The sequence below is a fragment of the Phycodurus eques genome, chromosome 4, assembly GCF_024500275.1.
Source record: "Phycodurus eques isolate BA_2022a chromosome 4, UOR_Pequ_1.1, whole genome shotgun sequence".
NCBI classification, from domain to species: domain Eukaryota; kingdom Metazoa; phylum Chordata; class Actinopteri; order Syngnathiformes; family Syngnathidae; genus Phycodurus; species Phycodurus eques.
Genome location: NC_084528.1, coordinates 29,900,717 through 29,912,757, shown reverse-complemented (window position 1 = coordinate 29,912,757; position 12,041 = coordinate 29,900,717). Strand labels below are relative to the sequence as shown.

General features: G+C 45.8%; 1 protein-coding gene across 1 annotated transcript in view; it reads left to right on the top strand.

Annotated features, from left to right (window-relative positions):
* The first annotated feature begins 415 nt into the window (after positions 1-415).
* Positions 416-12,041, top strand: part of sntb1 (syntrophin, basic 1) — a 29,155-nt gene continuing 17,529 nt past the window's right edge. The window contains 2 exon segments of the mRNA XM_061675199.1: positions 416-1,399; positions 10,082-10,340. Coding sequence (XP_061531183.1) covers positions 949-1,399; positions 10,082-10,340 — 710 coding nt within the window. The 5' untranslated portion in view covers positions 416-948.

Genomic DNA, 12,041 nt, shown 5'->3' with positions numbered 1-12,041 from the left:
GTTTGTTTTGAAAAAAATCGAATCAGAGCTGCTGCACCACACACAGCTCATTGAGACAAAAGATGATTCTTCTTCTTATTTCTTTATTTTTATTTTTTTCAAAATCCAGCTGAAGCCCTCTTTGGCTGTTTCACTTCTAATGCCGTGAGAAGTAATACTTTAAATACGTTACATTGTTCGGCTGAACTCTATTTGCAACTGCTTCCATAATGTATCGATAATCCAATTGTGTCATATCTGCTGTCATCGTTTCGCCGGCGAGGATGAATTGTGGTCGAGCGGAGTGGACGCAGATGAACTTTGACCCCAACGAAAATGGACGGCGGGGGTGCCATTTGGTTACCTTGTCGGAAACGTCACACCAGTAGGCGTCATCGCAACGTCACTCATTCAAAAGCAAGAACGGACAAAAAGGAAAACAAAAAAGAGCAACAGTTGTTCGGTGACAACGTGTGCACCCTGCACAGACGAGGATGAGGAGGATAAATGAGAAGAATCGCGCTCTCGCTTTCCTTTTCTCCTGTGAGACGTGAAAGACGAAAAAGAAAGGACGAAAGAAACTGGAAGGGTCGCATTCCTGGAGGCGCGCAGCCGACCCCACGCCTCCGTGCGTGCGCGCGCCCACCGCCCGGCAAACGATCGTCGACTCGGCTTGTTTCTTAATCGCACTTTCGGACAAGTTGCGGACGGAAGAGTAGGCCGTTGACTGAGAATACGTTCACTCCCGAAGAAGGCAGCCGACGGTGCTAAGCGTGACGCTCATTCGGGTGCTTGGCGTTTTGGATTTGTTCTGGACGGAGCGCGTGTGTGTTTGCGAAATGTGGCAGGTTTGAGATCGCCGTCTGACAGCGGGGATCGAACTGCAACCTGTGGCTGCGCGGGGGGGGGGGTTTCAAAGTCTGGCAGCTCGGGGGCGAGCGGGACGCTCGCCGGAGACATGCTGGAGCCATGGCCGCGCAGGAAAGTGGCTTGGCGGAGGTTCTGGTGCGGGCTCGCTGGCACAAAGTCTGGCTGCGCTTAAGCGAGGACGCGCTGACGCTGAGCTGCGACGGGCGCGGCGACTCCTCCAACGGGCTCGTCGCCAACGGATCGCACCTCGACAACAACAACTCCAACAACCGGCCCCGAGCGGTGCCGGAGACCATCGCCAACGGGAAGCGATGCGTCAAGGTGACCAAGCAGGACGCCGGCGGGCTGGGCATCAGCATTAAAGGCGGCAGGGAGAATAAGATGCCCATCCTGGTCAGCAAAATCTTCCAGGGGCTGGCCGCGGACCAGACGCAGGCTCTGTACGTCGGGGACGCCATCCTGGCCGTCGACGGGCTCAACCTGAGGGACGCGAGCCACGACGAGGCGGTGCGGGCGCTCAAGCGGGCGGGCAAGGACGTGACGCTGGAAGGTAGGCTCGCTTCATGACTGCCGTTTGGACGCTCCTACTAGTCGTTTTATTCCGCGAGCTCTTCCGGCGAACATTGTCAGAAGCGCTCGGATACATTTCGAATATTTCTTCCACGAGATTGCCGGAACGTATTCCCATTTTTCTCGATTCCGTAGCGTTTCTGACTCGGCCGCATTTCTTCCGGTGCGCACCGTTGCCGGATTATTTGTCCAATCGGGTTTCAGCCTCGACGTGTTACCGCGTCGGTCTGATCTGCCCGCGCGGGCCCTTCGCAATCGGTCGTAACGGAAATTCCTTCGACCCGTCCGATTTCCAATCGTCGGCGTCTTTCGAGCCTGCGATGGGCCGGGGGCGGAGAAAAACGGGTTACGGCCGACTCGGCCGAGCAAAACACGTCCGCGGCGATCGGTACGCGTTGAAACAGGAGTTCACGACGTGCCCGGCGGCTTCTCCTTCGATTGCAAAAGTGAATCCAGGTTCATTTCGCCCAGGAGAGCAAAGTTAGCGCATCAGCCTCTTCCGCACCGATTCGGATACGGACAAGAACCGATTTTCAATTGGTTCTGTTCACGTTTTCTTTTGTGACAAAGCATTCTTCTGTTCAAACCGATCGCGTTCCTCGTGTCACGCACAGAATTTGACCTCAAAAGTACGCCGGCGAGAGTTCTCGCTCAGAGGTTTGGCCCGAAAGCTCGCGAGGCCCGCAATTGCGCACGCGCGGCACTCGAAGTCGAAAAGCGACGGCGCGTGGGCCGCCGAAAAACAGAGAAGAAGAGCTCTTCTGACCACGGCAGCGGATTGTTCTTCTGCTTCTACCAGACGTTCACAGGTGATCAGTCGCAACCATGTTTGTAAATCAATATTCAGGGAGTCCAGCCATTGATTATTATGATTTTTTTGTTTGTTTTTCCCTCGAGCGCCATCGTACTACAAATGGCCCCAAAACACATTTACAATCCTGTGACGCGCCCGTTGAACAGTATGCGTTACATTTGCAATTCCAGATGCGGACGCTTATGCTTATGCAAATCCAAAACGGTACTTGAGAATTTCTACGTGCCAGTTAATTGCATTCGCTTTGCTTCCCGGGAAGCATAAAAAAAATAAATAAATACAAATAAAAAAATCGCAGCCCCGTTTGGTTGAATCAAAACGAAAACAGCAGGGATCCCGAGCGCTGAAGTCCATGGGTGAAATGTTCTGTTGCGTGCAATTTACTTGCCACAGTTACAATGGAGTCAGGATGTGAAAATTGCTTGCTGGTTTTGAGAAACCTGACCTTTCTTCAAAACTTTTTTTTTTTTTTTTTTTTTTTTTTTCTCTCACTCGTTTTCAAAGCGACTGGCCAAACGTTTCAATCCAGATGCAATTGAACAACTTCGGAGCAAAGTTTGGGATCATCGTACCTTCGAGTTGTTAAATGCGTCCCAGAAGTCGGACAATTTGAGGTTTAACCCAAATTATCCGGACGAATACGCCTCGAAAGTCAAACGAAACCCTGAGTTAAAAACAACATCACGTTAATCATCGACAGAATCAACTCCACTCCGTCATAGAAGCGCAGCTGTGAGGGTCAAGAGGAAATAAAAATACAATTCAACGTCAACTGCCCTGACAAATGTTCTGATTCAAAATTGGTGCCGGCAAACGGTGGAATGAGACTTTGTCTCTCCCACCAATTCACCATTTTTTTTTTTTTAAAACATTTTTGGGTTTTTTTTTGACGTTGGCTGGCAAATTTGTCGATTCAAACACTCACTAAGCACCGTAACGAAACAAGGCGTCCGGCATGGCGACTGCGGCCGTGTCCAGTGGTGCGTGACGTCAAAGGAAAACTGTTCATTAATTGACTTTGGAGGTAAATTTGAGCACGAAAAAAAGGGTTCCACTTCTAGGAATGCTCTTATGTAACCAGTCCTTCCACGAGAGGCGCATTCATGTTCAGCTCTCCTTTTTTTCCCCCCCCTATGCAAGGCGCAAAATTCGGCGCGTTTCCTGCCGTCTCACTGGTTCATGCACCCACACGTTTACCGACATCAACAGTTGCTTTTAGAAGATGAAAATTGGTCACATAGTCGATTACTGTGAAGGCTGAACATCATTTTGCGCACACACGCGGGGAAATGTATCACGTGAGTGCACTCTTCTCACTTTATTCCTGTCCCGGTGAGGACTCTCGAACGCCGAGTGTCTATTTCACTCACTCATACACACAGCGATGATCGTTCTCAGGGGAGCGAGGGGGCTACACGGCAGAAGGGAAAAGCAGAGTTGATAAGAAAAATAGGCAGAGCGAGCCGAGCGGGGGGGGACCCGGGCGAGAGCGTGGTCTCAATGTTTAACAAAACAGGCCTACACAAATGTATTTCACGTCACTATTTTCACTCGTTATTGTCAAAAAAATAAACATCCAGACTTTGAATCTTGAGGTGATATAATACCGCACGGCCCCCGCGCAGTGAGGAGGAAGTGTTATGACCCTTCTGATAGTTCAAATGTCCAAGAGGTGGAATAGATTTGTTATCGAGCTGTGAAGCGCAAAATACGACAACCGAGACCCCAGACCGTTGAGCAACTCAAATTGCGCATCAAGCACGAATGGGAAAGAATTCCACGTACAAAGCTTCAATAATTTGCGTCCCAATAATTTAACAGTAGTAAACATGCCCCTGTGCCAGCTTTTTGGAACGTGTCAAAATGAGAAGGGAGGGGGGAAAAAAAGGTTTATCAGTTTGAACATTTACATTTCTGGTCCTACTGTACTCAATTGAATATAGGTTGAAAAGCATTGGCAGATCATTGTATTCTGATTTTAGTTACGTTTTACACAACCCAACTTAATCGAAATTGGGGTTTGTAGCACTTCACTGGTAGTACTAGTCACACACGGATGTCAACTAGTGCACAGTTTTTGCCTTTCAAGTAACATTAAGTTGTCCTAGTGGGCAGAAATGTCACACAGTAGTGGATTTTTTTTTTTTTTTACTAGTTTTTTTTTCTTTCCCTAAGCTGACACCATGCATGAAGGTGATTCAAACTTCAGTCGTTGTTGTTTTTTTTGTGACTTTCCAGCTGCATGTTTCTCATAACGTTGGACGCTCTTCTGTCTTCTGCACACGAACGCGGACTAAAAAAAGAACAAAGTCCACACAAAAAAACGTGCGCCCTACTTGAGCTGGAAGCAAATGAGTCAGTGGCCTGCGAGCGTTTCATTGGGGCCCCCAACAATCGTTGACGGCGAAAGTGGTGGTGTGTGCGCATCATTGTGTTCAGTCACGACCAGTGTTGTCTAGACTGATGCTTCAGTCAAGAGTGTGTGTGTGTGTGTGTGTGTGTGTGTGTGTGTGTGTGCACGCGTGTTTGTGTGTGCGAGAACGTCAGCCGAGAAGCTATCATCTGTTCAGACACTGACTCATGGTGGATGATGACGATGACGATATTAATGACAATAGCATTGCTGTGCAGAAGATACTCAATTCCTCTGCTTTGTGTATGCTTACAAAACCAAAACAAATGCAGAAACGCTTCGTCCAAGCTCCGTGAAAGGAGGATTAAAAACTCCTGTTGCCTCCGGGTGGAATTATTGTAACCTTTGCCGTTTGACCCAACCACCCATCCCTCCATCCATCCATTTTCTACCGCTTATCCGAGGTCAGGTCGCGGGGGGCAGTAGTTTTAGCAGGGACGCCCAGACTTCCCTCTCCACGGCCACTTCCTCCAGCTCTTCCGGAAGGGGGGGGGGGGGAATCCCGAGGCGTTCCCAGGCCAGCCGAGAGACATAGTCTCTCCAGCGTGTCCTGGGTCGTCCCCGGGGTCTCCTACCGGTGGGACGTGCCCGTTTGACCCAATTTTCTTTGAATGGTTGTTACAAAACTCGAAGAGTCTTTCTTATCCGATGGGCTATTCTTCAGTGAATACTTGAAGGGTCAAATTGAAGCTAAATCCAGTCGACTGGCAATAACAGCTCTGACACATCAAGTCCGCTGGCCTCTTTTTTTAACGTGTTGATGTTCGCTGGTCAGCGGCTCACTGGGGAAACGCGCGGTTGCCGATGGAAATGCAATTCCAAATGGACGTGGACTCAACTCAGCTTTCTGACGAGTTGGGAGTCTCGAGACACATTTAGTTACCGTATTGAATTGATTCCTAAATCATCCGTTAGTTTTCACAGAATTTTCCCAACAATTTGCGATTGGCTTGCTGTCCCCGCCTCTTGCCTGGGATTGGCCCCACACGCAAACCTTTTCGTAAATAAGGCCGTGAAAGACCAATATGAGCACGACGTCGATGGCCGTGATGAGTGCTCGCAAACTTCCGCTCACACCAACCTCAAACTTGTACACAGACAGCAGCATTCAAAATTGGGACCCGCGGTGTAAATTTACATAAATGCTGATAAGCAAATCTCCTTCAGAACGATCATTATGTAAAGTTGCGTTGATCCCTGACCTCATCCCCATCAATCATTTCGAACCTTCGAACTAAAACACAGATTGCTCTCCGATTGCACAAATGTTCTTCTGGATGAGTGCACGTTTAAAAAAAAAAAAAAAAAAAAAAAAAAATTCCACACATATAGATTTTTCCCAGAAGAGTGAAAGGGGAGTCTGTGGCTGGACTTTCGTTACTTGAGAGTTTTATTCCTTTGGCTTCTTCTCCAGGCCAAGACAAAGTGGTTGATGGAAGTCGACGCAGCGAAGCTTTGCCACTTTGCAATGTAAGCAACCTTCATGTTTCAGGGAGGACGACGCTTCCCGAAGACTTCTTTGGTCTTTGTTTTCTGAGCCGAGGAATGTTTTCACATGCCGACGTTTTCCGTCGGTCTGCGTGTGTTGTTCGAATGACTTTAGAGGTTCAGTGGCAGCTGTTCCAGTTGGCCACCGCGGGGGGGAGATCCACTTGGAAGCGCTTCGTTTGCGTGTCATTCTCCGAAGGGAAAAAGGTGCTTGGGGATTGCCAATCCCTTTCAGACTCAATTAAAATAAGTGTCGTCTTTTTCTGTCATGGTATATCTCTCCCTCTCTCTATTTTTTTCATTTTGGCTCATTTTTAAACGAGTGCCATTCCACGTTAGTAGTTTCGTCTTTCGCCAAATCAGATTGGAGTCTGTACATGTGTTCTACCGGCTGTTTTTCTTCCGTCATGTTTCCAACTTCTGTTGATTTGATTTGATTTTAGTTTTCCAGTCATCTGTCATTACTGCAGTTGTTGCCGCCACTATTGTAGTTCTCGAGCCCTTCGAAATGACACATCATTATTCATTCCGTAATTTTCTTTCAGTCAGGAGGCCCATCGCAGGGACCGGCTTTCGTTCTGTTTGTGTTAAAGGTGAAGGTGCTGATACATCATGTTGAGTGTTAGAGGAAACATGCCTTGAATTTGGACAAATACTCCCCAGATCGGTTGCGGTGACGGTGAGCCTCTTGTGAAGGTCTTGCACTGCTGTCAGATATCCAGCGACCTGCTCAGAGCCTACATGGAAAGCTTTCATTCTGCAATCACAAGAGCCTTTTCCTACTTTTCTGCCTCCAGTCTGTTCTCCTTACAATTCCTACCTTACTCGTCACAGGCCTAATGAGAGGACGTTTCTTCTTCTTTATCCGCTACATTCCCTCACCAATTAAGATTCCCATTCGGAGCACGTAGAAGGACCCCCCCCCCCCCCCCCCCCCTCAACCCCAAGTGAGTATTGTTTAAAAAAAACACAAAAAAAAACAATTTAATGAGACTTGATGAAGTCGTCGCACAACTGGTGAGACTGTCAACAAAATAAAGAAAGAAAGAAACCGTCGTATTTACAAAAGGTGGAATTGGACGGGGGTTGAGTCGAGTTGAACAAGTGAAGTGTTTTTTGACGAGCGAATGGGGTTTTTCACGGGGGCCCGGCAGCTGGTCGCCGGCGGTAGGCTGTCATTCATCAGGGGAACCGTAACTTTGAGCTCCAAATGAGATGCGGAAGTAGTTACCAAAAAAAAAAAAAAGCACACAATTGGCCCAGTTACAAAGCTTGTACAATTTGGAGCTCAGCCATCATTTTCTAGAAAACCTGCCCGAAATATCGTTCAAATTTTAGGCGGCAAGCTGTCACATTGTGTGATGACCTCACTCGACTTTTCTTTTTTTTTTTTTTTTAGCCGGCATCAAAGGATCAACTCTTTGTTCCGTTTGTTTCGTGACACTTTCTGAAATCAGGTCGAATGTCCAAGGTTTCTCTTCCTTTGGAGAAATGTGTTCTGCCGCAAAGCTGACAGCCGCATACGTGGATGCAAACGATCACACATCCGCACGACATCCGCGTCCACATTACGTGGGTGCAAGAAAACCGCCACTCCTTCGCATGCGTTGTTCAGGTTAATGAGCTTAATTGACTGAGGAGGAAATGAGTTTTATAAACAGTATCTGTTCTATTTGCATATCGGCACCTTGGATCTTGGGCCAGATTTTAATAGTTTAGCACATGCAGGCGGTCTGATAAGATGTTTTCTTATCTTTTCTTTCACTTTCAGTTTTTCAATTATGACCTGAGTGTTGAGGAGTGTTCGGTTCCTTAACCAGCTGGCGATCCCATATCTCATTACAGATTCTTATACTCAAAATAGAAATCAACATGCTAGTTTGAGTTGCACCAAATACCTTGAGTCTTCTCCAAAGTGTATTCTCTGGCGTATTGTCGTAAATATACTCTGTAAATTCTTGTGCCAGCTCATCTCCGTGTCAGTTTGCTCTCCCAGATACTCGTAAGAGCTTACCGACTCATCTTATTGTTGTTGTTGTTTTTTTAAAATTCATTCATTAGATATTGCATCAGATGTACTGCGGTGTTTTTTTTTTTTTTTTTTGTTTTTTTACAATAAGCAAATGGATATTGGTCTAATTACTGACCCGTCCTGTTCCCGAAATTCTCTTTTTTGTGATTTTATTTTATTTTTATTTTTAAATTGATTTTACTGCATTGGAGGCTAGGGCTACTAGCCTGTAATCATTATTTTTGAATTGGACAACGAATGTTTGGGACTGACACGATAATTCATTTCTTCTGACGCTCTGGTTCAGTGTGCTGATTTATGGACATCTAGAAAAGATGGAGATCATTACTTTTCCTAATTTGTAAAAGATACACTGACATTCTATCCGGATTTGTGGCTTTGTTTTAAAAAGTATGAAAAGTAACATTATTCGTTATAGAAAAAAAACAAAAAACAAATTCCCCTCACTACCTTTCAGTACATTTGTATCACGCATCACAAAATGTTACTTTGAACATGTCAGTTAATAAAGGTTTTAATGATGGCAACAGTTTTGACTGAATAAATAAATGGAATTGATCTCAATTGGATAATGAGTTTTGAAATCTGCCAAGTGACGGTGAGGTTCCACTGTATTTTCTTCTCGCTGGTTGCCAATTATGGAGTCGGGTGCGGATTTGGCGCTTTGACAGCAACGGCCCCCGTGGGAATGCACACACATGCGTGCACGGTGTAACCATTTGCCCCAATGAAGGAACCTTACGGCTTGATTTGTGGCCGCACTTTATTGAGATTACATCAGCACTATTTGAAGATTTGCTTCAAAATTTCGAAACACGGTTGTCACGTCTCAGCTGCGGCAGATTACTTGCGGCCTTTATCGTGCACCCTCGTTGCTTGTTTATTTTATTTTTTTGTTCGCGTACGCCAGAACAAATCCTCAGCCCCTTTTTTTTTGTCTCTTTAATCTGACATCGCTGACGTGACTCAGTGGGCTATTCTCCTTTTTTGCAAACGCCGTCTTTGGAGGCCCATTGAGGACAGTCGCATAAAGCCACAGTTCCATTCGTGCAAGCTTCTCGTTGGCGGGTAGGCTTGTTACCGTTTCACCGTGTCTCCCTTGACAATACTTTGTACGCCGAATCCCAAATGCCGGCGGCCATCTGCCAATTAGACGCAGTATGTACAGTGGAATATGTCTGTTCAACATAACAAGCAGGCGGAGGATTCAGAACGTGGGATGTAGACGGATTGAGCCCCAACTTGAGATGTGCGTGTCCGTGTCTTGCTGCAGTAGAACGCGCTGTGATAGTGCCAATCAAAATTCAGCAAAATTCTATTTGTCGCATCTTGTACTGTACGAGTACTATCGTTATCATTGGATGAGTGGCTAGACATGAATCATTTTTGAAACTTAGAAAAAGCATCATTATTTTTATTTGTATGTATTTCCAACAACTATCTAAGATTTTTGCCCACCCAAACCCTTTTTTGGGATGCTCGACCGCAGCAGGTGGATGCCCGGGGCCACTGCAATAAATTCTCCCAAAACATATACTGTAGATTGAAAAACCAAAATGCAAATAAGCAGGGTTTTATATGAATAACGCGGCGAAAGATTCCCACACCAAATCAGCAAATACTGCCGGCGAATTTGCGAATGCCGAACCACGAATATGTGGGTCGCATTTGAATTCATCTTGTCAGTACGGCAATTCCCTTCACAGGTACATTTATTTCTCTTAAGGCCAAACATTGAACTGAAAGAATCGAGAAATAAGACGAGAGAATGTATCCACGTATCAAATCCAAGTTCACATGTTGCCTATCTATTACGGTTCCCAATAGCACGGTTGTTCTCTTAGAAACCGTTTTGATGTACTTTAGTCGTACGTTTCTGTTTACCAGTCTTTCTTCCTGTTTCTTCCGTGTCCAGTCAAGTACATGCGAGAGGCCACGCCGTACGTCAGAAAGGGTTCACCTGTGTCAGAGATCGGATGGGAAACGCACCCGCCCGAGTCGCCGCGTTTGGGCGGCGCTGCCGTCCCGTCCGCCTCGTCGTCGTCGCCGCCGCCGCGGTCTGGGAGCCCTCCTCCTCCTCAGGCCTCGCTGTCCCTGCAGGGCGACAGGAGAATCATTCCGCTGAAGATGTGTTGCGTAACCCGAGCCATGACCGCAGCAGACCCAGACAACAGGTAGCCGACGAACACGTCCGCGCCGCTCTTTTCCTCCTCGTGCGCTTACGATCTCATTCACAGATTCAAACAATAATTAACTGCTTGCTGCTGTCGTTCAATCACCTGACGCTCGTCTACTGTGAAGAGGACGCGATATTCGGGCTCTTAGGTCCAATTTCACTGCTTCCTAAATGGAGAAGTCGGGACTAGGGTTGCAAAGTTCTGGAAATTAACACCAATTTAGGGGAATAAACGGAAGACTTGTTTGAAATTATTTTTTTGTTTTTTATTCTTTGCTTTATTGTTTGTGTACAACCATTTATTTCTTCATCTATATTCCTACTCCTCAAAAGGGGCTGCGATTGTTCACAATCTTGCAGTGCCTTCTAACATTTTGGCAACTTGAAATCAACCCGTTCAACCGGTTGCTCCCACACCTATCTGCTAATAATGTTAATTTGTCAATGAATTTTGACAGCAACCACAGTTTTAACACGGGTTTTTATGAAGGATTTCATACCACGTGTATATTCTCATACAAACCAAGCTTAGAGTGTTCACCTTTCATAAATTGATAGCAACAGACGAATATGAAATGATCTGGAATGTTTAATACAATCATTTTTTCTAAATCAGCCAAATGTGATGTTCGCTCGTTGTTTCGTTGAAAGCTTGATGGCACTTTTAGCTGCACTTTGGCAAAGCACATTTGACTTATGATACAATTTGAGCGCGTAACAGTAGTTGAACATTCACTGGGTTGGCAATATTCTCCACTTCACCGCTTTGGAGTTTAAACAAGAATTCGGGGTCAATATCCCAACTTGTAATCTCGTGTACCAAGGTGAGTATTTGTTCAGTACACAGAGAAATTGCTTTTGCAGTTAGATTGACATTGAGAGACACGTTTTCTCATAATCGTCAAAAGTTTCAGGTGTGCCTGTTAGTTATTTCTGTTATTAACTCTTTCAATACAGGTGTTCTTATCTTGCGCAGGCAGATATTCTGCGTCGACTTAGCGGCGTTATTAGATTTTGTTCTGTTTTATTTGTTATTTATTTAATCCCCCCCTCCTCATCCTCATGCGGGCCCTACTTTGAGAGAATTGCAGAGTCATTACGTTCACTTAAGCTTTTCCGGGTCTCCCGTGTCAGGTGTGCGTATAGAACAGCCAAAAGAAAGAAAGCCCGTTTGCGCAAACCGCACGTGGTCGGGAGAAGTTTCACTCCACCACCCACGGGAGCACCTGAACAGATGACTATTGACTTTTGACTTAGTTGGTGGTAAACAGCGCAGATAAGGAATGCAGTTGTATTCATACTGCGGAGAGTTGAGGCTGAAACTGAGCATTTCCTCCCAGTTTGCTTCCCACGTGCGATCGTTGCTCAACGCATAACAGCTTCATGATGTGTACTACTGATTTATTTCCTTTCATCGCAGGGTGTTTATTGGTAGATGTACAGTACTTGTTGAAGTGGAATAGCTAGGGGTGGGGATATAATTAGGTTTTCTCACTTTAACTCGAGAATCCACATTTCTTTATTTATTTTTTTTGCTTCATATTGACCATGTCTCATCTTGTCCTTAGCTACAGGCTGTACGTTATGGTTACATGAATCATCACTTATCTATCCGAAAACACTTTTGTCCTCCTATACGTTTTTTTTTTTAATTTTTTTAGAGGATTCCTTCTACAGGATTAAACAGGACTGATGATGT